At 51.4% G+C, this 25,305-nt stretch overlaps 2 protein-coding genes across 8 annotated transcripts; both read left to right on the top strand.

Moving 5' to 3' along the window:
* The first annotated feature begins 4,188 nt into the window (after nt 1-4,188).
* Nucleotides 4,189-10,072, top strand: LOC129121906 (uncharacterized). Of its 7 annotated transcripts, none has more exons than XR_013182633.1 (12): nt 4,189-4,245; nt 4,326-5,435; nt 5,514-5,541; nt 5,629-5,960; nt 6,038-6,176; nt 7,045-7,085; nt 7,184-7,225; nt 7,324-7,367; nt 7,468-7,511; nt 8,965-9,077; nt 9,305-9,471; nt 9,643-10,072. XR_013182633.1 is itself a non-coding variant. In XM_077179467.1 (12 exons), the coding sequence occupies exons 8-11, from the start codon at nt 7,355-7,357 to the stop codon at nt 9,449-9,451; spliced, it is 297 nt and encodes a 98-aa protein (XP_077035582.1). In that variant the 5' UTR covers nt 4,189-4,245; nt 4,326-5,435; nt 5,514-5,541; nt 5,629-5,960; nt 6,038-6,176; nt 7,045-7,085; nt 7,184-7,225; nt 7,324-7,354; the 3' UTR covers nt 9,452-9,471; nt 9,643-10,072. The 7 variants fall into 7 exon arrangements, 3 of the variants coding, with proteins under 3 accessions (XP_077035582.1, XP_077035581.1, XP_077035584.1); XM_077179467.1 differs by having other exon boundaries at nt 8,965-9,057; XM_077179466.1 differs by having other exon boundaries at nt 7,324-7,383.
* Nucleotides 10,073-12,455: 2,383 nt separating this feature from the next.
* LOC129122245 (uncharacterized) lies at nt 12,456-18,595 on the top strand. Its single transcript, XM_077179422.1, has 6 exons — nt 12,456-12,593; nt 13,606-14,247; nt 14,765-14,829; nt 15,449-15,512; nt 17,001-17,122; nt 17,532-18,595. Exons 1-6 carry the CDS (start codon nt 12,456-12,458, stop codon nt 17,758-17,760), a joined length of 1,260 nt encoding a protein of 419 aa, XP_077035537.1. The 3' UTR covers nt 17,761-18,595.
* Nucleotides 18,596-25,305: the final 6,710 nt, after the last annotated feature.

Here is a 25,305-nt window from a genome sequence, read left to right as displayed (position 1 = left end):
AGGTTTCAGGAGCACAGATGACTGACACCATACCCAGTCATTCCCAGCTGGAACTCTGACAGGAGAATTCCTGATTATCCTTGCCTGCCTGATCTTTCCAGGCTGGCCAACATCTGCTGGGAGTGACTGTGCAGGGCATGGTTTAGGATTGTCCTCTTTTGCTGGGGAAGGTTCTTTGGCTTCATCTTTCTGAAGGACCAGAATTTCATCCTCCAACACCATGTGTCTTTTTCTCTGTCTTTTATAAACAGAAGTTAATCAGTCAAAACTAATCACTGAGCCTTTTTGTGTATGGTAATCAAGAGGTAGTTGCAAAAATTATAATTAAGCAAGTAGCTGTCATATGTCATTTTATACTGGGTAGCACTGAATACTTATTTAGCTGGAGATATAAAGGGAAACAGATTTTAGAAGGTCATACTTACATTTTACAATCAATGTAAAAATGTGTCTGTAAGCATCATTTTGCTTGCACAATTTTGCTTGCAGACCTAAATTATGTGTATTTGTGTGTGTATATCTCTACATCATCAAATACATGTAAATTTATATTTAAAACATCAGCATGCATGTACACAGACAGCTCACTGGCCAACCACAACAGAAGCAAAATTACATTAAAGTGCACTTTCTCCAACTAGAGCCTTTTGAGACGTGCAGATAAGACACCAAAATGTCAGCTTTGGTTCACAATTACATCACTGCTACACAGATCACCTTCAGCACTGCAGCTATTTTTAATGCTGACAAAAAACACAGAACACATGATCCTTTTTCAACATTTTTTCAAGTGCATGTTGGAAGTTTTCCACAATAACTTCTCCAACCAGAATACAAAATAGCTGTGTTCACGCAGAGGCTCTGGAGGCAATTAGCAAGGCTTTTATCTAACAGTGCATTTTCTACTGATTTTCTAAACTTTCCCCCTGCTGCACACCTTGCTTTAAAAATACTTAAAAGTGCAAAAGTTGAGTCTCAGGTCTGTCCTTCATGGCTACATTTTGACAGCAAAGCAGTGTATTGTTGTTTACTGGCTAAGATGAGCTTTGCATTGTCACATGAAATGACAGTTTTACCTGAATTCAGTCTTGTTCTGAACAGTCTGAGGGGATTTTTGTGATAAACCAGCTGAAAACTGTTTAGCACTATAAAAACATACTTTTCATGATAATATATTGTTTCCAGTGAAGTCGTCTCATTTGAGGTGCATATATGATAGGATAGTTTTTCAATTGAAGAATATAATCTTAGGATATGAAAACAACAAATATATATTAGTTCAAAAGGCCAAAGGTGCATGAAATTTTAATTCCAATTTTAAAAGGAAAGAAACTGAGTAGTCTAAATAAACTAGACCACAGTTTAGAAGGTGGTGACTGCCCAGGCCTAAAAGTATGAAGAGTTCAGCCTTTAAACTCTGCTGACATTCTTGATCAGAAGTCTGTGTGGGTGGCAGTTTTGGGGTTTCTTTAATCAACAATAGCAGGCAAACATTTTAACATAGAGACTCTTTCTTACTCCTAGAGAACCAAAGCTCCTGTAAGCACACACAAAGAATGGTGTGAGCCCCAGCTTGTCATTGGACTGATAGTCCCTTACCTTCTCTCATTGCTAAAATCACTTGATTTCAGTGTTTTATTTCCCCATCTGCTCTAGAAGTGGCATACCAACAGCTAACCTCAGGAAGATCTGCCCATTTTCTGCAAACACAGATAGTAAAGAACCATATTTAAGTGCCCATAAATGCCAGTTATTCTCATAGCAGTTAGGAATATTTTGCTGCAGATGACAAGAGCACTCATTCAAATTCAAAACAAGCCACCAAAGGTTACATTCTTATTTTCAGCATCTGTTAATAAGGGTTTTCTGTGCATCATATTTTTGTGATTTACCATTATTTTATAGTTTTCTGTATTCTCCTAGACATTGTTCAGCTGTTAACACAAGAAGTATCACTTGAGTTAAATGCTCTGGAAATGCTCACAATTAAAGAGGAGATTCTAAAAATATGTCCCAAACTTGTGGACAGATCACCTTGAATAAGCACTGACAACCACAAAAAGCATCCTGTTGCACAAAAAGGACCTTGCCACCAATATTGGATGCCGAGACCTTTCTAAACAGTAGAAAAAGTACAACACAAGCAGTGCAAAGACAAGAATCAAAAGCTGTGCATGGGCAGCACTTTCCAGAACAGGTCTCGTGCTTTAGGCATTTTTGCTGACCATATCTCATCAGATCTGGCAGCCATTCAGAGAGAGCTTCTTTTACTAAGAGATGAAGAAAGATCATCACACTAAAGAAGTGAATTGCCTTGACTTTTAGTGTGCCTCACATGCTTTGCTATTGAACACCTTTTACCTGGGCATGCATTGCAGGAGGGAAAAAAATACCACAAAACCACCAAACCTGTATCAAAGCTAGCTTTACATTTCTGGCAGGCATCACTTTCCTAATCTGCCTCACTTTCCTGTTCTTAGAAATCAGAGTCCAAAGTTCAATTGAATATCTTGGAAGGCACATTGGGTATGTGTGAGATAGCTAATCCTTCTGCCTGCAGCTGAATGCAATGTGTACCACCTCCATTTTTCTAACCTGTGTGTATTGTGCCTAGGCACTTCAATGTTAGATTTCTGTGTATTTAGCAATGAACAAAGTTAAACCCCTCTCTTACACCCAATTTTTTTAGCAGAGAGACAGAAACATTCAAAGTGTCAGTTCAGGCTTGAACCAGTTCATATTTAAATCATTTTATTGTTCCGTAGCATGACTTCCTCTACTTGGTCTCACAATCACAACTCCTGTCAAGGATGGCAAATTTAAATAATTCTTCTTGAGAGTAAAGCTTTCAGATATTACACCCTTGACTGAATTTTCCTAGGAGAGATTGAATCACATGGAGATTTCATCATCTGGGGAAGGGCTTGGGGGAAGCGCTGCGCTGCTGTCCGGGGCAGTCGGATTCGTTCTGAGCCTTCTTTGGGGGTCAGGGAAAGGCGGGGTGAAGGCTCGGGGCTCTGATGCCATTGGGGGCAGCCCAAGGTGCCCGGGAGAGGGAGCCCCACGGCGGTGCAGGAGCAGGTGGGGGGCGGGCGAGGGGCGGGGGTCACGCTGGGTGCCGTCCCCCAGAGGGACCCAAAGCTGCCACCAAATGCACAGGGAAATTGCATTCCAATGTCTTGGAACAGAGGCTCATCGGGAGTTTTCTCAGCTATCCAAGGCACGGAGCCCTGGAGCCAAGGCAGCCTGAGCTGCTGCGTGCTTGCTGTGAGCCTTGAGGTGAGCGCGCATCATTGCGGGCTCGGGATCGATTGAAATGCGCTAAGGAAACCAGCTCTGGGGAGGGAGGGAGGGAGGGAGGCAGGGAGGGAAATGCCCTCTTAACATGTGCCAATGCTTCTGTCAAACTCATCAGGGCAGGACAGCGTTCAGACTGAAAGTGTAAGAAGATGTGGAGTGAGACAGAGAACCTGACAGGAGCACCGGACTCACAAGTGCACGAATTTTGCTTTTGGCTTGGATTGAAACTCAGAAGTTGTAAGGAATTTGGGAAGGAGAAGGGACATTTCAGAAGGAGAAGAAGAAAAAGAAGTTGTTGTTTTTTTTTACAGCCCTGGCAAAATCTTTGGTTCTAGCTAATAAAGGAAGTTAGTTGAAATAAAAAAAAGAAAAAAACACGGGTTTTTTTCCTTCACTGTTGTATTCGTTGGTGGTAGATGGTGTGTTGTTTTATTTCTTGGTCTTATTAACTCTGTGTAAATAGTTTTTTGAGTGAAGCTAACTTTCTGGACGGGTTGGTTTGTATTTGAGGTAGGATTAATTTCAAGAGGTTTCTTTCCTAGACTTCTGATAGGTATTCCTGGGATTTTGGTTTTGTTTACTGCATGTATCAACAGAGAGATTTGGTAGGGCCAGCTGGGCTGCTGAAGTTTTGGGTGTTAATTTATTACATGGCTTTTGTTAAACACAGAATAGTTATGTAAGTTAACAGCAAATTACCCAATTTATCTAGGTATGCTACCTAAACACAATGCTTTATGTCTTACCATTTTTCTGTTCTTCTGCTCCAAGCAGTTGCGTCAAAAAAGAAAGCGCTGTTATTTTTCTGAAGAGCTTTCTTCTATAACAAGGCCTTTACTCCCTTTGAATTTGAGTCAGAGGAGCCAAACAGCTGCAGCTGCTCTGAGGGCCTCCGAGTGCGGCTGAAGCGTGCGGCCCCAGGAGCCGGGCATTCTTGGGAAAAGAGTGAGTGGCGGAATTGTTGGGTTTTGGCCAATGTGCTGCTGAGGTTATGCATTGATATTTTGTTTTCTTTATTGGAGCAGACGAAGAAACAACAGGAAGTTGTTTAACAAGAGTGCCAGCAGGACCTTCCCAGCTGTTGAGGCAGCCTTCCCTTGCACCTGACACAGACTGGCATCCCCAGATGTCTGAGAGATAAGTAGAGGGCTACGACCCACAGAGGGGATGAAACCAGGGCGCAGGGCAGGGACCCACCGGGAGGGGTTTTTGAGTCCGCTTTGGAGACGGGGGTGTGCACGAAGCGGCCCCTTAGGCCTGGGGGGGAAATAAAAGCAAAGTCTCACTTTTGATCACAGTGCTGAGGTGCGCAGGACAGAGCAGTGCCGGTGTGTACTGTGTCATTTGTCTATTGTGTGTTCTGTGTGGTTGGATGTGTCATGTCCTTTACCTTAGGCCTTTGAGGAGCCTAGCAGAAACCCTGGCATCATTGTTAGCATCTGTAATCTCTGCATTCCTTGGCCTGGTACCCAGGCCATTGACCTTTTGACTCGGGAGCTCCGACAGGCATCAGAATTGCATCTCTCTTTGGAAGCATCCAGTCAGGTGGCTTTTCAGGCCTTGTTCTGAGCTGCACGGACAGCCGTGCTCCTCAGTGCTCCGTCATGACGGATTAGGCTTTGTAAGAATGCGAGGTTAGGGAGAGGATTCTGACCGCAGGATTCCTGGGTATCCATCTTTGCAGTTCATGGAATAAATCCTTCAGCCAGCATCTTCCTCCAGGGTTCTCTGAGCTTCATCAGTTTGCCATCTGTCTCACCTCGGTCATCTCCTTTTGCATTCTCTCAGTCCATGCAGCCACTTTGCTTGCCAGGAGATTTCTGTTCCTGTTGTGTCCCCCCTGTCTGTCACGTCCTGTCTGTCCTGTGTCACGGGTGTCAGCACACACATTTGTGCCGGAGCTGCTCTGCCCTGCCGCATAGCCTGGTGCAGTAGGAGAGGTCCCGGGGACGTGGCGTTTGTAATGTGGGGTGTAGTGGGACTCTAGATGGGATTTGTAGATGGACACAAGATATCTGGAGCTCTTAAGTTATCCTGCAACAGTTTGACTCTTGTCCTAACTTTTTTTTCAGATTCAGATGGATTAAATGTGTGCCAGAGGGCCCCATCCCGGGTGAGGGGTTTCCCCCGTGCAGGTGAGGCACCATTTGTCTCTGCAGCAGAAGTGTATAGGGTGACTCTGTTACAGCACTGTTCTTTGTCTTTCTTTTTAGGAAGGAAGTCTGGGTACCAGCAGTCAAGGTGAGCAGTGGAGAGAAGCAGTTGTTATTGCTGAGGTGTCAATTTCTGGTGCAGCTCTAAGCTTCCATTCTCGTTTGTGCGCTTTAGGCAAGCCACTCAGGGTATGCCAAGCCCCCGTCACCAACCGGCCGATGCTCCGGGTTTCCTGCAAATGTGAGCCCTGTGGATGCATTACAGGACCTGGTGATGAAGCCCTGAACTTTTCTATTTAAAGGTGCCATCCAGGTGGCCTCCAGCAAGTGCTGAGGAGTTGCGGTGAGTCGGGGAAGTAGGGGGGAGGAGCGAGGGTCCACTCAGGTTTCAGCCGTGCCAAATCACCTCATCTCCTCTGAACCCAGGCACCCCCTGTGGCAACAGCCTCGGTCTCTGAGTGTGCCCGAAGCGTGCGGCCCGAGCAGCTGAGCGTTCTTAGGAGCACGGTGAGTAGCAGACTTGTGGGGTTTTGGCCGAGGGGCTGCCAAGACCAGGTACTGATGTTTGGTTCTCTTTAGTACAGCTGTCTAAGAGACAACAGCCTGGTGCCAGCAGGAGATTCCCAGCTGATGAGGTGGCCTTTGTTTGCACCTGAGACCGGCATCCCCAGATGTCTGAGAGAGAAGTAGAGGGCCACGACCCCCAGGGGGGATGAAAGCAGGGTGCTGGTTTGGGAATTACTGGGAGGGGGGGTGGTTTGAGTCCACTTTGGAGGTGGGGGGTGTCCATGAAGCGGCCCCTTAGGCCCCATAAAAGCAAAATCTAACTTTTGATCCCAGTGCTGAGGTGAGCAGGGCAGAGCAGTCCTGGTGTGTATTGTGTCCCTTGTCCTTTGTGTATTATGTGTTGTTGGATATCTCATGTCTTTTATCATAGCCCTTTGAGGGGCCTGTCAGAAACCTTGGCACCAGTCTTAGCATCTGTACTCTCAGCGTTCCTTGTCCTGGCACCGATGCCATGGAACTTTTAACTCGGCAGCTCAGACAGGTATCAGAATGGCAACTCTTTTTCGAAGCATCCGGTCAGATGTCTTTTCAGGTCTTGTTCTGAGCTGTACGGACAGCTGCACCCTGCAAGGTTCTGTTATGATGGATTAGGACTTGTAAGAATGTGGGGACAGGTAGAGGCTTCTGACCGGTCTGATTCTCGGGCATCCATCTTTGCAGTTCTTGGAATAAATCATTCAGTTAGCATCTTGTTCCTCCAGGGTTCTCTGAACTTCATCAGTTTCACCTCGGTCCTCTAATTTTGCATCCTCTCGGTCCTCGCTGTCATTTTCCTTACCCAGAGATTTCTGTTCCTGTTGTGTCCCCGTTGTTTGTCCTGTCCTGTGTCATGGGTGTCTGCACACATTTGTGCCGGAGCTGCTCTGCCCTGCCACATAGTCTGGTGCAATAGGAGAAGTCCCGGGGACTTGATGTTGGTAATGTGGGGTGTCGTTGGACTCTAGGTGGGATGTGTAGATGGACACAAGATATCTGGAGCTCTTAAGTTATCCTGCAGCTCTTTGACTTTTGTCCTAACTTTCAGGTGCAGAAGGATAAAATCCAGGGCAGAGCACCCCATCCCAGGTGAGGGGATTCCTCTGAGCAGGTCAGTCACTGCTTGTCTCTGCAGAAGAAGCATAAATGATGGCTGTTACAGCAGTCTTGTTTGTCTCGCTTTTTAGGAAGTCAAGGCTGAGAGCAGCAGTCAAGGCCGAGTGGGCGAGGTGAGCATTGAGTAGTGTACAGAAGCAGTTGTTTTTGCTGATGTCTCAGTTTCTGGTGCAGCTCTAAGCATCTGCACTTTTTTTTTTTTTTATTTTAGGTGGTCTGCTTGCCATCTATCCTGGCCGAGCATGCCCATTCCAGGTGTGTGCAGCTTAAGGTATCAGTGTGGCATCCTTGTCAGGTTAGGGAGGTTGTGTTTTCACAGTATCTCAGCATGCTTTTCTGCTTTGTTTCTTTGCAGGTGCTGTCACTGCCCTAGGCGTGTCCAGGAACAGAGGAGGGCAGGTGAGTTGGGGTTTAGGCAGGCTGACTCATAGGTGAGTGTTACACAGCAGCATGCTAAGCGTGTACCTATTCTTTTTGCAGGTATCTTCTGGGCACCCTCTGGAGTCAAATCAAGATTTGAGGTGGGCCAGGGCAGGGGTGCGGAGGAGCCCTGGGGGTTACTGAGGAGCCTCGTAGCCAAAGGTTGGAAAGGACAGCACCGAGGCACACACGGAGCACGTTTCAACATCCATGTCCGACCGAGGATGGATTTTGTCCTCTCATCTTCCAAAAGCGGAGTGTCGGGGCCAGTGGTTAGGAGAAGGGGAAAAACCTTTACTCTCACAGAGGGCAATTTGATGTCAGCTTAGTGGAGAGGTCTGTAGTGGGGTGGGCTCTCTGGAAGTAAAGGGAGAGGGTTTCCCCTCAGCCTCGCCAGGGCCTTTGCTGGGCAGGGCAGTTCTGACCCATCTCCACATTTTTGTGTGCTTTGCATCGTCCGCCTTCCTCGACTCAACATTGTCACGGATGTTTCCCCCGAGGAGCTCGCCTTCACGTCCGGAGCTACAGCCACGGTCACCTGGCCGTCGGCTTCCTTCTCTAGGCTCACCGAGCCTCTCGAGCATCCTCTTAACTGCTGTGGCACTAACTTCTTTTAACGAGTTACATTTCATCATCACATGCTATCGTCATAGGGCTTCCTCTCCTTTGGCATCATCAGCCTCTGGCTCATCTTGCGCTAGGCATCTCGGGTGCCTAAGGGGACAGTGCCAGGCAGTTGCCACTTGTCTCTGTGTTATGTCACCTGTGTCTATGTTATGTTGTCCGTGTCTGTGTCCGTTGTCTTCCACGTCATAGGCCTTTGTTACGTCTCAATGCTTTATCGGCACTATTCTGTGCCATATAGGCCGTATTCTACTCACATTCCTTTCTGGATATCCCTTATTCTGGCATCTTTACATTTTTACTCTTTGAGACATTCCTGTCTCAAAGGGAGAAGATGTTCTCATCCGTCTTCCTTCTCACTACCAGCTTTGGTGGTGCCTTTTTTTCCATGCCATTCTCTTGGACTGCTAGAGGGAGTGTCTTGCACCCTCCTCATGTGACTGCAGTACTTCTATAGGTTCCATCTTCTCAAGAGTATAGGACTCAAGAATTCATCTTCCAGCGAGTTATCTCAAGTCCTGGCTTATATTGTGTGTACCTGTGCTGGCTTATACTGTATGTACCTACCCTCTATGTACACTTGCACTCTATCCATCGACTTACATTGTTGTGTGTACTTATATTGTACCACTTAAGGTTGGAGCTGCCCTGCCGGGGCACGTAGTCACAGTTAGGTAGAAGAGTTATAAAAACTTTACTGTTCATCTGTCTTTTATGGGATTTTGGGTAGAAAACTTATTGGTCCAGAGTGGAGACAAGTCCTAGCTGTCAGATAGCCACTCGTTGACCTCTTCCTGTCGTCTCACAGGTCCCCAAGGCTACCGATTTCCCCAGAACCTACCAACTGACGTCAAGGAGCGCAGCCAGAAGATGTGTGGCAGCACGTTCTTCAGCGTCTCGAGTAAGGGCCGCAGCGAGTGTGTAAGTGGGAAGAGCGTGTGAGCGTGTGTGAGAGCATGTGTCTGTCTGCGTCTGCTCGTCTCTGCGTGTGTCAGCGCATGCCGACTGGATTACTGGATTTAACCTTGTGTGTGTGACTTTTGCTTTTCAAGTTTTTCAACTCATTTTCAAATTTAGAATAAAGAATCCCCAGCTGGGTATTCCCCCCCCCCGCCCCCCCCCAGCTGTTTTTTTTTTTTTTTCCTCAGTCCCGGTCAGTCTGTGAGGCGACGTTCATCACCCAAGTTTGGGCACGGACTGTCCAGGGACCGGTGTTTTCGTCAGGCAGGAGGATTTTTTTGAGGCTCCCGGAAACCACGTTCCCGAGGACCAGTGATTGCTGGGGTGTAATTTAGCAGTTGTGATGAGATGGATGGTGAGTTTGTGTGTCATCTGAAGGGGGTGTTAATGGTAGATGAGTGTTGTTTTTTGTGTGCTTTTGTTGTTTTGGGTTTCCTATAACAATAAATCCACATGTAATGAAAATAGAAAAAGGTTGTCATCTTGTGTTAATATGTGTGTTGTGTTGTATTGCTCTGTATTGCAGGGTGAGCACAGGGTGAACTCTCTCCTCCTTGCTGTGACACCTGGGCTGGCAGGGATGACACAGTGACCTCGGCCGGCCCATGCTGCCTGTGCCTTCACCTGGCACTGACGTGTTTGATGAAAATCCTTTTGCTGGGATTTTTCTCCTGAGAAGCCTCAGAACAGAAATGGAACCAGTAACGATCTGCTGGCTGTGGAGTGTGGGCTGGAGATGGTTTAGCAACAGGGGCATCTTGGATTGGTCTCTTGTGTAGTTTCTACTTGATGACCAATCATGGTCCAGCTGTGTCGGGGCTGTGAGCAGTCCCAGGTTTTTATTATTCATTCCTTTCCAGCTTTCTGATGTCTCCTTGCTCTTTTAGTATAGTTCTACTATCTCATTTTCTTTTAATGTAATAGAGATGATAAAATAATATTTCAGCCTTCTGAAAGGTGGAGTCAAGATTCTCGTCTCTTCCCTCGTCCTGGGGACCCTCAAACACCGCCACAATCAGCGGCCGAGCGGGTTTGTGCGAGCCTCCCAGTAACCCTCGGCCGGTCCCGAGTCGGCAGACACCGGGGGGCAGCCCTGACACGGCCGAGAGCGGGGAGACACTGTCTGTGCCCCGAGGGTGCTAAGGGCACCTGGGCTGGGGGGAGACACTCTCTGTGCCCCGAGGGTGCTGAGGGCACCTGGGCTGGGGGGAGACACTGTCTGTGCCCCGAGGGTGCTGAGGGTACCTGGGCTGGGGGGAGACACTGTCTGTGCCCCGAGGGTGCTGAGGGCACCTGGGCTGGGGGGAGACACTGTGTGTGCCCCGAGGGAACTGAGGGCACCTGGGCTGGCAGGGAGACACTCTCTGTGCCCCGAGGGTGCTGAGGGCACCTGGGCTGGGCCCCTGTGCAGCACAAGAGACACCAGAGACATCGGTAGATGATAAAGGGCCGACTCTTAGCAGGGGTTAATCCAAGGCTTTATTAGTAGTCCCAAAGGAGCTCGTGCACCTCAGGGGCCTCCTGCCACGCCCCAGGGAGATGTGCCAAGGTCACATTTAAAGGGAGGTGGAAACCCAAAGTAGATAACATCTTACCAACCATTAAGTGACCCTAAGGGATGGATGCTGGGCCATAGACATACAGGACAGCGTATGGGGCAAGGCTCGGGGGGCTGACCCCTGGCCTCTGGCTGATCACTGGACGACTTGGACCGAAACTTCTGCATGGAGGGGATGGGAGGCTGAGTGATTGACAGAGAGCCAGGGTCGGGGTTTGGGGATGATCTCATCCTGGGAGAGGGATAACACAGGGAGAAGGAGGGGGGTACAGTTTGGGATAAACCATTTGGGAAAAATATGGGGATACAAAACAAAATGACTTCAAAGTATTACAAAGTATAAAAATGCACTACAGCAGGTTTGGGCAGCACCAAATAAAATGTAATAAAATGCTTTAAAAATAAAAAAATTAGAAATAAAAATTAAATAAAATTAAAAAAAAACAAAGTTAATTTAAAATAAATGAAAAACAAAATAAAAACTGTCAAGTGCTGTAAAGTTCTGTAAGAGTTCCATAAAAGGTAGTGCCGTAATGCAAGACCCGCAAACACCACCACAATCACCAGCTTGAGTGGGTCTGGGCAGCACTAAATAAAAAAAAATAAAAACCTTTAAAAATAGAAAAATTAAAAATAAAAATTAAATTAAAAATAAAATTAAAAAATAAAAGCTTTAAAAAATTAACAATAAAAAATAAAATTAAAAAATAAAGTTAAAGCACCCAAAATAGAAAAATTAAAAATAAAAATTAAATGAAAAATAAAAATAAAAAAATAAATGCTTTATAAATAGAAAAAACTTTAATTTTATTTTTTATTTAAATAACAAGCTTTAGAAATAGAAAAATTAAAAATAGTAAATAAAAAATAAAATTTAAAAAATAAAATAAAAAGCTTTAAATATAGAAAAATTAAAACTAATAAGTAAATAAAAAATAGGAAAAAAATAAAAGCTTGAAAAAATAGAAAAATTAAGAATAATAAGTAAATAAAAAATAAAATTAAAAAAAATAAAAATGCTTTAAAAATAAAAAAAAAATTACATAAAATTCTAAAAACAAAATTTATTTAAAATAAATGAAAATCAAAGTAAAACCTGTAAAGTGCTGTAAGAGTTCCATAAAAGGTAGTGCCGTAATGCAAGACCTCAAACACCACCACACTCACCAGCTTGAGTTGGTCTGGGCAGCACTAAATAAAAAAAAAAACTATAAAAACAGAAAAATTAAAAATAAAAATTTAATAAAAAATAAAATAAAAAAATAAAATTAAAGCTCTAAAAATAGAAAAATTAAAAATAAAAATTAAAAATAAAATGCTTTAAAAATAGAAAAATTAAAAATAAAAATTAAAAATACAATGCTTTAAAAATAGAAAAATTAAAAATAAATAAAAAATAAAATTTAAAAAATAAAATAAAATAAAAAGCTTTAGAAATAGAAAAATTAAAAATAATAAGTAAATAACTAGAATTAGAAAAATAAAATCTTTAAAAATAGAAAAATTAAAAATAAGTAAATTTAAAAAATAAAAAGCTTTAAAATAGAAAAATTAAAAATAAACATTAAGTTAAAAAAAATTTAAAAAATAAAATAAAAATAAATGAAAAACAAAATAAAAACCGTAAAGTGCTGTAAAGTACCATAAAAGTTCCATAAAAGGGTAATGCCGTAAAGCGCGACTGTCGTAAAAGGTGCCGTAAAGCGCAAATGTCGTAAAACTGCCGTAAGGCGCGACTGCCATAAAATTGTGCCGTACAGGCTGGCGGCGCCCTGGCCGACATGGGGTGTCGTACAAGATGGCAGCGCCGTGGCCGTCGCGGAATGCCGTACAAGATGGCGACGGCCGCCCGAGTGGGCGTGTCCGGGGCGGGGCGCCGTCTCTACGGGCTGACGTCATTACGCGGCACTCTGCCTGCAGTTCGCCGATGAAGACGGCAGGCGGCGCTGTGCCTGCAGTTCGCCGATGAAGACGGCAGGGGGCGCTGTGCCTGCAGTGCGCCCATGCAGACGGCAGGGGGCGCTGTGCCTGCAGTTCGCCGGTGCAGCCGGCAGGGGGCGCTGTGCCTGCAGTGCGCCAAAGCAGACGGCAGGGGGCGCTGTGTCTGCAGTGCGCCAAAGCAGACGGCAGGGGGCGCTGTGCCTGCAGTTCGCCGGTGCAGACGGCAGGGGGCGCTCTGCCTGCAGTGCGCCAAAGCAGACGGCAGGGGGCGCTGTGCCTGCAGTGCGCCCATGCAGACGGCAGGGGGCGCTGTATAAATAGAGTATAAAGTATAATCGATATAGAAGAAGAAATAAAAGCTCTATGTCATCTGCAGCTGTAGAAAATTTCAGGCTCCCATGGAGGAAATAGTTTTCCTAAAATCATTACCGTTTGGGGGTTTTTTGCACTCCCCGGTAGCCTGAACGTTTCTACTGCTCCTTTTTTTTATCCTAAAGCTAGAATGGAAAGCCAAGATTAGAAATACAGGGAAAGAGAGAAAGAGAGAAAGAGAGAAAGAAAGAGAGAAAGAGAGAAAGAGAGAAAGAAAGAAAGAAAGAAAGAAAGAAAGAAAGAAAGAAAGAAAGAAAGAAAGAAAGAAAGAAAGAAAGAAAGAAAGAAAGAAAGAAAAGGAAAAAGGAAAGGAAGAAAAAAAATGAAAAAGGAAAAGGGTGAGAGTGAAAAAGAAAGAGGGAAAGTGGAAAAGGAGGTGAAAAACAGAATGAAAAAAAGAAAAAAGAGTTGGAGTGGAAAAGAAAGGACATTCGGGAGGGGCGGTGCTGCCTAAGGTGCTTCCGCGCCCAGGAGCGAAGGAGCCGTTTGATCCCCTGGCAGGAGCGCAGCTCCCGGTGGCGGCAAACGGAGCGGTGGCTGTCAGTCCGAGACTCCAACTCCCGGCAGGCCCTGCGGCCGTAAAGCGCGGCGTCTGACGCAACGGCCGACGCGCCGTAGGAGTGGCTGGCGGCCCGAGGCGGCCGCGCGCCGGGGGAGCGGGCTGGGCGCGGGGAGCTCCCGGCGCCTGTCCCGCGCGGGACGGAGCCGCGGCAGCGACGCTGGAGGGGCGAAGCCTCCGTCCGGCCGCCCGCACGGAGCCGAGCGGCGCGGAAGGGGCGTCCGCCCGGTGCCTCGGCCTCGCTCAGAGGTCCCGGTGGCGGGGGCTCGGCTCGGGCGGGGCGCGCTGCCGCCCGCCGATGGCGGAGCGCCAGGCGGTGCTTTGCTGCCGCGGGCCGGGAGCTGCAGGAGCCGCCCCGGGCGAGCGGCGCCGGGCGCTGCCGCGGTCACTGTGCGGCGGCTGCCCTCGGGCTGGCGGAGGCGCGGGAGCCGCCGAGCTGCAGCCGTCTCCCTCGGGCCGCTGCCGCTGCTGCGGGCGGGGGCGGACGAGCGGCTGCGGAGGCGGCTCCGCGGCGTGCTCAGCCTTGCGAGCAGAGAGCGCTCGACATCGCTGGCATGACACGGCTGCTGAGTGCCTCAGTGCTCGTGGCTCTTCCTTCCACGCAAACGGATGGAGCGGCATCGCTGAGCAGTAAAACACAGCGATGGCCCGGAGAATGGCGAGCGCAAGGAGCGCCGGGCAGGATCCTTCTGATGGCACAGGTGCGATCGGCAAACTCAGCCCCTTGTGCCCCTGCCCTCCCGACCCCCAGGGGAAATGCTCTCCAGCCTCGAGCTGCTGAGAGACAAAACGTGTGATTTGACACTAGGGTCCGGAAAAGGTTTCCGTTTAGATTAGCAAATGCCTCCATTGTTCTTGGTTGCATCCTAGGATCGGTTTTAGGCAGTGACTTTCTACCGCTTGTCGGATTTTCTTGTGCAATGGTAAGAAAATAGGCAAGTCTGATACTGGTTTCGCTTTTTTTCTACTTCATGTTCCATGAGCTGCTTTTATCCAAGCAATTGGTTTAAAGTTCTACTGTAGGCGTTTCTGGTTCACTTTTTTTTTTTCTTTGCAGCACCCGTGACTTTTTTTTTTCCTCTAAATCGGCAGTAAATATAGCTGAGTAAAATTACCTTGGTTTTCTTCCTTCTTAACTGTTTTTATTGATAATCCTATTTGAATATGCAGAACAAGTGGGTATGTCCTGTAACATAGCCTAGCTTTTCTTGTTTACAGGGTACTCAGAAAATATTTTTCCCTTCGAGTCCCACTGAAACATTCTCCGTGCAATGTCCGTTAAGGTCTGTGTTTACAAATAAGCCACCATCAGCTGAGATATTTGCCTGTGTACCTTTTCCTGTCATTCAGAGCTTGCTTTCTGTGGTTTTTATGATAAACCTATCAAACTTGCGAAACTGTTTTGCAAGTCTTAACCGTTGAAGGCAGCAAGAAGTGGTTTTAAAGGCTGTTCTTGACCAGACAAAGGGAAAAAGTGTGAATTTGATGCTGAACTTGTAATTTTTCATTTGACTTGCCTTGAATTATTTAGGAAGAGAGAGCACTAGAAAAAAGAGAGAAATAGAATTGGTTCTTGAGCCCTCCTAAAATGCTCCCCGTGATTCTGTGTGGAGCCAAAGTGAAGGGTGATGGAACAGAGCCCTTTGCTTTAGAAGGAAATCAATTTCAACCTGATCTCCACCCTGAGTCTCCCTAATTTCTGTTTTTAAAATGCAAACTCAGTTTAGGAAGTGTTGGGAGTTAGTATTTTGGGGAAGAAATGGCAGTTGCACAAACCGTTCCATTTCCCAGAGGCTCTGGGAAGGATTCATTTTGTAAGCGCTGTAACTGCCATCGGTTGGGGGTTCGGGGTTGGAATGTGCACTTGCCCTCCTATAAAGCACTCGTTCATTTGCATTTCAGTGCCAGGAGTCTGGAGAAACTGGAGAAGAGCCCAAGAGACATTTTTCATCCTGAGATACAAAAGGTAGGAAGGGACTTTTGTTTGGTTCTTTTCCTTTATGATTTCCTGGAAATAGAAGTAATTAAGTATAGATCCTACTGGTTTGTTTCTTCCAGTAGCTAATAATAAGAATAATAATAATCTAATACTACTTAAACTGTCTCTTTATCCATTGAACTGGCCATTTCAAATCCAAACTTCTAAACACAAATAAAACCATCATCCTTGTAGAATCTTTAATAGGAGGGGGCCAAAGATGCTGTTTTTGTTGACAGGATTTATTGGTTCTTGAAGGGCAAGAGGTGAGTACAAGCCTGACTACTTCTTGCTCACAGACCCGTCCGGTGAATACAGCTTTGTATTTTGATGGGCTTTTGATGACTTCTAAATCAATTGCTCACTACAGTAAAAATAAGTCCTGTTTTTTTGAACATGACAGCAAAAATAACTTGAAGCACCAACTAAATAATAATAGATCACCAATATAAGTTAATGATTTTATGCTATACTATCAAAGTTTAAAGGTAAATTATTATGTATTAGGAGATGGTATAAAATGTATGTTCTAATGTGTTGGATGTATGCAAAGATTAGAGGAAACAAATTTTTATGTCTTCTGTTTGACTGTTTACCAAATAATATTTGGTTTTATTTTCCAGGGATCGGTGAATTTTAAATTTGGAGTCCTCTATGCTAAGGATGGTCAGCTTACAGGTGATGAAATGTTCAGTCATGGTGAGTTTTCCACTTTCTCCTTAATTGTTTTGCTCATCTGAAAAAAAAAAAAAGGCAAGTTAAAAAAGGTATGTTTATTATTTGTTACCCCGTTCTGTCCATTTCCTCAGTATTTGCTGGAGCTCTGCTTACCCAAGCTTTGGGTAAAACAAGCTTTGGGTTCCTTCTGTCCCACTGGGTGTTGCCCAGTTTTGTTGCATCTGGTGAAATTCACCCTGAGCCCTTACAGAACCAGCTCAAACCACGTGAGAGCCATTCGCAGCTCTCTCAGGACACCCGGAGGAGGATGGGTGACGTTTCTGAGCATCTGGCAAGTGCACTTCTATCAAAACTCGGCCTGTGACATTGCTGGGGAAAACCCTTCTGTATCCTGAAGGGTTCCTCAAACTCTGTTGAGGATCCGGTTAGCAGTTGCTCACCTGGATGGTTCCAGCTCCTCAAGCTAACACTGGTACTCTTGCCATGTAGTTTAGATCTATTGTAGTTTTGGTATTTTCAAGATTTTACGTCTTTGGACAATAACGTGCATTTCACTCTTTGGAACCTCTGGGATCATGCTTTGGTGCAGCACCACCTAATGGGACACTTGGCTGCTGTGCTGAAGGGCTTGGTTACTGGAATTGTAAATCCCGGAGAGTTTGTAAGTCTTCTGTCCCCAGGGAGGTGTCACGCTTTGTTCACCGTTGCTCTGCTTGTCGGGTGCTGCTTCTCGTCGGAGGTATTAACTTCAAACTGCCCTGTTCTTTTTTTAACTTTTTTTCCTGGTTCTCTCCGTAGGGCAGGGAAGGACTCTCGTATCCTGGTCGTCAGACTCAGCGCTGCCCGAGAAGATACAGAGACTGTAAAAATCATAAGGAGCAACTAGGACTGCAGAGGAAACAAACTGGAGAGAACAAAAGGTGATATTGTTCTCCTTCCCCTGGATTAGAAACATCCACTGCGCTTTGATGCCGGTGGCTGCCAGGGGCTCGTTAGGTCTCTTTAGGAAGGTGTAGGTGTTCACTTGTAGGTTCTATTTTTTGGCAAAGGACCACGAGAGAAGTTTATTTATAGATCCGAATAAACATTCATCTTATCTGAACATAACCTGTCATCCCCTTTCTGACATTAAGGACTCCTGTATAAATACTTGGGGGGGTTTTCTTTGTCATTTCTGAATGGTTCCATTTTGCCGGATACTTGAACAAATCTGAGGGTGTTTAATTGCATACTGCTTCCTTGAAATTCTGTTGGTCTCTGCTTGGAACCCTTCTTGTACTGCTTAATGAAAGACTTCTGATGGTGTTTTCTTGCCTGTTTGTGTTCAAGGTCGTGCTCTGATGCATTTACAGAAGCCATGGCAGGAGAGAGTCAGCTGCTGGAGAAGAGGAGACAGTACTATCCCTGTGCAGCACAGAACTGTGCTGCTGCTGTGTCATCAGCTGTGTCTGCACTGAAAGTAGCCACCTTCACCTGTAGGCAGCTACTTTGTGCTTTAGGACACACTGAGGGATTTATTCCTTTTGGGATCCACGATGAGAATTCCCAAGAGAGGTAGTAATAAGGTATGAGACTGGAAAAAAGCCTGTGTCCTTGGAATGTTGTTGTTGTCGTCAAAAGTTAATTTTTCCTTCTTTCTTAGCCAGTAGTCAGCTTTTTGCTTTATTTTTTGTGGTATCAGTATTTGATTGTTTAAAAAATTGCTTCAAAAGAACTGCAGTGGCTGGCCACCAGGACCTTGTTCAGATTTGCCTATTTGCTTGTAGCTAAAACCTTTCCATATTGTTTATCATTCTATTGAAGAAACTGCTGCCCAGTCAACTAAGAACTGAACATCTCTCTGTCAGGGGCATGGGGAGAGGATTTAGGTCATGTCTTTGTTTCCAGAAAAAAGTTCCAGTGTAGTTTCTAACTAGAGGAAAAGGGGGGGGTGAAGACTCGGGGCTCTGATGCCACTGGGGGCACCCCGAGGTGCCCAGGAGAGGGAGCCCCACTGCGGTGCAGGAGCAGGTATGTTATCACGTACTAGAGAGCAAATTATAAATAGAAATATGAAAATTATAAATATAAAAATATTTTTTAAGTCGTTAAATAAAGCGGGTTTTTTTACCTGTCAATAGGCAGGGTTTTGATGATAAAAATTATAAATACAAAGAATATGAAGGTAGAAATCTAAGTCTAGAAAGATATCATAAATACATACAGATAACATTTAACACTAGAAGAAAAAATCAGTTGCAGCAGTAGATACGATACATAATATAAATAATAATTTAAATACATGTCTAGAATTTTATAGATATTATAGATAATTATTAATAGATTGCATCAAAAGAGACTATAAATATAAATGTGAATATAATTATACAAAGTATAAAAATATTTCGATACCGTTTAAAAGAAGGTGTTTTCTTGTATTTATTTGGTTAGAGATGGGGTTTTTCTTTGGATTAATAGAAGTATTCTAGAAATATAAATCTAACTATAGAAAGATACAATCGATAGAGGAGGATATTTCTAAAACCACAACCGAACGCCGCCGCCTTCGGGGGAATCGCACGAGCTCGGCCGAAGCAAGGCGAGAGCGGCCGACCCTGACGGCCTCGAGCGAACCGAGGCGAGGCTTCCGAGGCTGCCTGAAGCGAAGCGAGCCGAGCTCAGGCGAAGCGAGCCTGCTGCTCTCGTGCGCGCTGCTTAGCGCCAGTGCGCTCCCAGCCTAATGAGCTCCTGCCCGAGCCCGCGCTCCCGGTCGTGTCCGCGCCGTGGCCGGGCCGCCCGCGGGACGCGGCAGCGGGAGAGCCCCGAGCCGGGCGAGCTGAACGGGAGGCGGCGGCGCTTGCCCGCCCGCCGTCGGGGAGCCGAGGCGAGGCGAGCGGAGCCGAGGCGCGCCGAAGGCACAGAGCGGCTGGGAGTTGGGCCGAAGCGAGGCGAGCTCGGCCGAAGAGGCGAATGCAGGCGCCAAGAGCCGAGTTGAGGCGCCAAGAGCCGACTGGAGCCGAGCGTCTCCGGAGCGAGCCGAGCTCCGCCGAGCGCCGCAGCATCCCGGGCAGGGCGAGGCGCCGGGCCGGGCTCGGGGTGCGCCCGGGGCTCTGGGAGGCTTCCCCGCCTGTCCCTCTCTCTAGCCCTCCTTCCTTCTCCCCGTATTCGCCTTCTCTCGCTCCCTTTCCCCCATTCCCTCTCCCCCCGCAAACCCGGCTCCTTCCTGTCCTGTCCCTAGCCCGCTACTCCCTTCTGTTCCCCCTTTCTCCTTCCTCTGCCCAGCCTCCGTGTACCCTCGTCCCGGGCTTTCCCTTCCCGTGCCGCTTTCCTGCACAGCCCGAGCTCCCTCGCCGCCCTTTCTCGTGCCCTGCTCTCGCTCCTCTCTTCCCGTGCCCCCTTTCCTTCTTTGCCCCGCAGCCGCGGGGCTCGGGCTGCCGGAGAATAAAGCCCCGAGGGCCGGAGCCCGGCGCCCCTGGGCCCTTGCGGGAGTCCCCGCGCGGGGCCGGAGGCTCTCGGCGGATCCCCCCGTGCCGCTCAAGCAGCGCGGCCGACAGCGCCGGAGCTGCGGCTTTGCCGGCATCGCGCTGAGAGCGGCCCCCGCTCCGTGCCGGGCCGTCCCCGCCGTCTGTGCCGCTCCCTCTCTCGCTGCCCCTGGCCCGTGACAGCGAGGCTGGGCAGGAACCTCAAGCCTTCTGGGGGCTGCCCCCCCTTTCTTGTTGCAGCAGAATCCCTTGCTGGGGCCATGCACGTGTGGGAAGGGCTTGGGGGAAGCGCTGCGCTGCTGTCCAGGGCAGTCGGACTCGTTCTGAGCCTTCTTTGGGGGTCAGGAAAAGGGGGGGTGAAGACTCGGGGCTCTGATGCCGTTGGGGTCACCCCAAGGTGCCCAGGAGAGGGAGCCCCACTGCGGTGCAGGAGCAGGTGGGGGGCGGGCGAGGGGGGGGGTCACGCTGGGTGCCGTCCCCCAGAGGGACCCAAAGCTGCCACCAAATGCCCAGGGAAATTGCATTCCAATGTCTTGGAACAGAGGCTCATCGGAAGTTTTGTCAGCTATCCAAGAGCAGTGAAAAGTGGGAATGAGGCACTTTTAGCCCCAGGAATGGCTCTTCCCTTGTGCGCTAAGAGAGCTTCAGCAGCAATTCCCGCTTTGGTGACATTTTCCAACAACGTGGATTTTCTACAGGGGCAGACTTGGAAAAGAGCAGCTCCACGTTGAGATCATGTTGAGAGCTGCTCATGAGTGTCACAGCAGCAGCTCCCCAGAAGCTGAACTGTTCACTGCAGAAAGAAGGAGAGGCAATTTGTTTTGCCATTAGCAGTGTGCTAACAATGTGTGCCATGCAAAGGTCACGAGCAGAGATGGCAGCAGGCTTTGCTCTGAGAAGCAGAACAGGTTGGATTTAGGGCATCCTAAGGAGATTGGAGTGAGACAAAAGCTCAGCTGATAGGAGCAGAGGAGCACGTGGATCCATCCAGGGATTTCTCTCATGGAAAGCTAAATAGGCAAAGATCTGGCATCAGCTTTAATTGATGGCTGTCATCTTTCCGCTTTTGAGACCTAGTCAGTGGCACGGTATTGGCCAGAGTTTTAAACAGAAAATGGCATCAGGTGTTATGAATCTTAGCTAGGTGTGATTGCGTAAAGAAGGAAAGGAGAACAGCGCTGTTTCTCTTTGTTTTGGAGCCTGCAGCCATGGTGGCTGCTTTGCACAGTGCACGTTGGTAGCGGTCGGTGTGCGAGAGTCTGTCAAATGAATATGAAAGCTTCTGGCCATGCCTTGATCCCGCGCAAGGAGCACAGAGCGAGTTCTCCCCTCAGGAGCAGCCCTGTCGGCCGGCAGTGCCGGCTCCTCCCGGGCACTGCCATGCGCCTCCTCCTCCTGGCGGAGCCCGAGCAGAGAGCCCGCGTCCCCGAGTCCCCGGGCGGGATGCGAGTCCCGGGCTCGGGCCCGTCCCTCTGCTCCCGCTCAGTGCAAGGGGCTCGGTGCCGGCTGCTGCCGAGCCCCGGCCGCTGGGGCTCCGCTTCCTCTGCCAAAGCTGCCGCTGTCCCTGAGCGAGGCGGGGCAGCTGCCATGGCCCGGGAGCGCGGCCATCCTTGGCGAGCTGCTCCTTCCCGGCGGCGGCAGCTGGGAGCTGCCTCAGCCTGAGCTCAGGAGCCGGGCAGGAGCGCCCGGATCGTCACCCGCTGCTGCCCGCTCCGGCCCGGGCACCGGCCACCCCTTCGCTTCCCCCGGGCCGAGCGGATCCGGGGCTGTTCCCCGCGCCGCGGCAGCGCCCGGAGCCACGAGCGGCATCGCTCCGTGAGCCGGAGGCGGCGCAACAAACCCGGCTGGGGATAATGGGATATCGCAGTGCTGGGATAACGCGGTATTGCAGACAGGCTGCATTTGATGGCATCCTTTCAGGGCAGGCTTCCTACCTTCTAATGCCACGGGTGGGTTTTTTGCTAGCCTGCAGCAGTTCTCCCAGGAGAATCAAATGTGTGAGAGGTCCATTCCCTGTGACCATCTGTGGGGATGGCCGCAGTCAATTCCACCACCCTGTGAACTGAGACTAATAAATTGGGCATTTTTCTGGTCTCAGAATCGGGAGTCCTGTGGGTTGTTTGCTTGGGTGGGTTTTTTTGTTGTTGTTGTTTTTGGGTTTTTTTTGTTTGTTTTGTTTTTTTTTGTTTTTGTTTTTGTTTTTGGGTGGGGTTTGTGGTTGTTTTTTTTTTTTTTTTTTTTTTTTTTTTTTTTTTTTTTTTGTGGTGGTGGTGAAGGGGAGGAGGGCTCAGGGACAAAGTGCTCCGCTGCTGGCACTTGGACCCAGTCGCAGCTGGCCAGGCCGAGGGCTGTGAAGCCGGGACTTGAGCCCTGTGTTTCGGGGGTGCAGAACGAGGCTCGCCCAGGCCTGGAGCACAGAGGCCGAGTCCTGCATTTTGGGGCCCGGGGCCAGAGCCCAAATGCTGCGTGCGAGTGCTCGGAAGGCGGAGCCCCGGCCCGGCGCTGTCCGGGCCCGGCCCCGGCCTGACGGGGGCGGCTTCGGGGCTGAGAGAAGCGCTCAGGCGCTCCCTCGTGGCGCTCGGCAGCGGAGGCCGAGCTCCGGCCGAGGCTCTTCCCGGAGCCGGGACACTCGTGGGGCCTCTCCCCGGTGCCGATGGGCGGGGGGTGAGGAGCCGGGAGCGCGGCGTTGCGGGGCCCGTGGGGCCGGCGTTCGGGGGCTCGGGCCCAGCCCCCGCCGCGGTCTCGGGTGCCGGAGGCCCCGGGGCCGTTACCGGGCGGGCGGGGAGGTGCCGGGGGCAGGAGGCGGGGCGGGAGCCGCGGTGTCCCCGGGCCTGGGCGGGTCCCGGCCGGGGCTCGGCGAGCCCGGGCCCGACGGAGCGGGACGGGAAGGCGCGGCCGACGGTTGCCGCTCCCTGCCCGCCACTCCCGCCCGCGGCGCCGGGACACGGAAGGTGACACCGGGACGGGGCTCTGCGGGCTCAGGAGAGCCAGGCCCCTCCCGCCCCATAGCGATGCCAGTCCCGATGGCGATGGGGAAGAGGCGGCACCGCCCGGGGCCCCCCGGCAGAGCCGGGCAGCGCTCGGCCCCCGCAGCCCGGGCCGCGGTCACGGCCCCGCCGCAGCGGCCCGGGCTCCGAGCGATCCCCGGCGGGAGCAGCCGTCGGGCGGGGCTCGCAGAGCGCCGAGCGAGGCTCCCGAGCGATGGCCCCGGGACCGGGGGGGACAGGGGGGCGGGGCCGGCACAGGTGCGAGGGGCGGGGCCACGGAGCGCGGGCACGGGGCGCTGCGACGGTGCCACCGCCACCGAGGCCGGGGGTGGCGGGCAGAGCGCCGCTGGGGTGTGCCGGGCGGTGCCGCCTCTCCCCCGTCGGGCGGATGGAAGCGGCACCGGGCCCGGGACCGGTTTGGGGCCCGGGATGGCCGCGGGCACGGGGCGCTGCCGGGTGCGGGATCGCGGCCGTTCCCCGGTGCGGAGCCGCCGTGTGGGGCCGGCACCACGCAGGGCGCCCTCTGGCGGACACGGAGCGCGGTGCGAGCGCGGCGCCCCCGCCAGGCGGGGGAACGCGGTGCGGGGGGCGGAGCCTGAAAACAGGTGGCGGGGACAGGGGCGGAACCGGGCGGCACAAGGGACGGGGCCTGAGAGAACGGGGGCGGGGCCAGGGGCGGGGCCGGCTCAGGTGTGCACGGCGGGCGCGGCTCAGGTGTGCGGGGCCCCAGAGCGGCTGCGCGGGGCGGGGCCGAGGTGTTTTAGACCCCGGAAATCGCCTCGGCCGCCATTTGCTCACTCAGAGCACGGTGCGGACGGGAGCTCCGTGTGCGGGCTCCGCAGGTAAGGCGCGGAGGCTTCGGCCTCCCTTTTCTGTCCCTCTCTCTAGCCCTCCTTCCTTCCCCGCGTATTCCCTTTCTTTCTCCCCCTTTCCTCTCGCCCTAAAACGCTCCTTTCCTCTCCTCCCAAACCCGACTCCCCCCACTCGTTCCTGTCGTGTCCCTTCCCCACTACTCCCTTCTATTCCTCCTCTTTCCACCGTCCCTCTTGTCCCCCCTCGGCCTTTCCCTTCCTGTCCCGCTTCCGTCGTCACTCCGACCCCTCTCCCTCCCCGTCTTCACCACCCTCATCTCTCCTGTCTCCCCGTCCTCCCGTTTCCTTCTTTTCTCGCAGCCGCGGGGCTCGGGGTGCCGGGCAAGAATAAAGCCCTGAGGGCCGGAGCCCGGCGCCCCCGGCCTCGCTGGGGTCCCCACACGGGGCCGGAGCCGCTCTGCGGGTCCCCCCATTGCAGTCCAACACACCGCCCGACACCGCCGGGGCTCCGGCTTTCCCAACATCACACTGGGGGGGTCCTGGGGTGGGGGGCCCGAGTTACAGGGGCCCCCTCATTAGGAGGGGGTCCCAGGGGGGAGGGGGGGGATAGGAGGGGCCCCCTCATTAGGAGGGGGTCCCAGGGGGGAGGGGGGTTAGGAGGGGCCCCCTCCGGAGGAGGGGGTCCCTGGGGGGGGTTGGGGAGGGCCCCCTCCGGAGGAGGGGGTCCAGGGGAGGGGGCGGGGCCTGGGGGGCGTAATCCCCCTCCAGGCTCCGCCCCCTTCCCCGGACCCCCTCCTCTGGACGGGGTCCCACCCCGGCCCCCTCCAGGGACCCCCTCCACCGGACCGGGGCCCGGGAGGGGGGGGAGGGCGGGTGGGGTGGGGGGGAAGCAGAGGGGGGCACGTCACTCTGCAGCGTGAGCTCACGTAAAAATAAAAAAAAAATTGCCAGACACACGACCGTCCCCTGCCGTCCTGTCCCCCCCCCCCCCCCCCCCCCCCGTCCGGAGGAGGGAGTCCCTGGAGGGGGCCGGGGTGGGACCCCGTCCAGAGGAGGGGGTCCGGGGAAGGGGGCGGAGCCTGGAGGGGGATTACGCCCCCCAGGCCCCGCCCCCTCCCCTGGACCCCCTCCTCCGGAGGGGGCCCTCCCCAACCCCCCCCAGGGACCCCCTCCTCCGGAGGGGGCCCCTCCTAACCCCCCTCCCCCCTGGGACCCCCTCCTAATGAGGGGGCCCCTCCTATCCCCCCCCTCCCCCCTGGGACCCCCTCCTAATGAGGGGGCCCCTCCTATCCCCCCCCTCCCCCCTGGGACCCCCTCCTAATGAGGGGGCCCCTGTAACTCGGGCCCCCCACCCCAGGACCCCCCCAGTGTGATGTTGGGAAAGCCGGAGCCCCGGCGGTGTCGGGCGGTGTGTTGGACTGCAATGGGGGGACCCGCAGAGCGGCTCCGGCCCCGTGTGGGGACCCCAGCGAGGCCGGGGGCGCCGGGCTCCGGCCCTCAGGGCTTTATTCTTGCCCGGCACCCCCGCGGCTGCGAGAAAAGCAGGAGAGTGGGGAATGGAAAACAAGAACAGGGGAACGGAGAAGAAGGTGGGGAGAGATCGGGGTGTGCAGGACAGCAGAGGACGGGGCTGGGGGGAAGGCAGGCTGGAGGAAGGAGCGGGATTGAGGGCGGGTGGGGAGCGATTGGTGGGGGGGAAGGGGGAGCTGGGAGCGGGGTCAGGGGGGAGTCCGGCTGGGGAGGGAAGGCAGAGGATGGGAAAGTAGGGTAGGGTAGGTGGGGTAGAGAACGAGAGAGGGGCGGCCGTAGGGGGGGAGGGAGGGGAGGGCTAGGGGGGAGAGGG

The sequence above is a fragment of the Agelaius phoeniceus genome, chromosome 6 (assembly GCF_051311805.1).
Source record: "Agelaius phoeniceus isolate bAgePho1 chromosome 6, bAgePho1.hap1, whole genome shotgun sequence".
Taxonomy (NCBI): domain Eukaryota; kingdom Metazoa; phylum Chordata; class Aves; order Passeriformes; family Icteridae; genus Agelaius; species Agelaius phoeniceus.
This window is presented reverse-complemented; position numbering and strand designations above follow the sequence as displayed.

Bases quoted from the DNA above. Each gene is read 5' to 3' on its own strand.
- LOC129122245 (XM_077179422.1), top strand. From the start codon at position 12,456: ATGGGGTGTCGTACAAGATGGCAGCGCCGTGGCCGTCGCGGAATGCCG. The intron at 12,594-13,605 runs GTTCGCCGATGA...GACGCGCCGTAG, and splicing joins TACGCGGCACTCTGCCTGCA to GAGTGGCTGGCGGCCCGAGG. The intron at 14,248-14,764 runs GTGCGATCGGCA...TCTTGTTTACAG, and splicing joins GGATCCTTCTGATGGCACAG to GGTACTCAGAAAATATTTTT.
- LOC129121906 (XM_077179466.1), top strand. From the start codon at position 7,355: ATGCCCATTCCAGGTGTGTGCAGCTTAAG. The intron at 7,384-7,467 runs GTATCAGTGTGG...GTTTCTTTGCAG, and splicing joins CCAGGTGTGTGCAGCTTAAG to GTGCTGTCACTGCCCTAGGC. The intron at 7,512-8,964 runs GTGAGTTGGGGT...GTCGTCTCACAG, and splicing joins CCAGGAACAGAGGAGGGCAG to GTCCCCAAGGCTACCGATTT.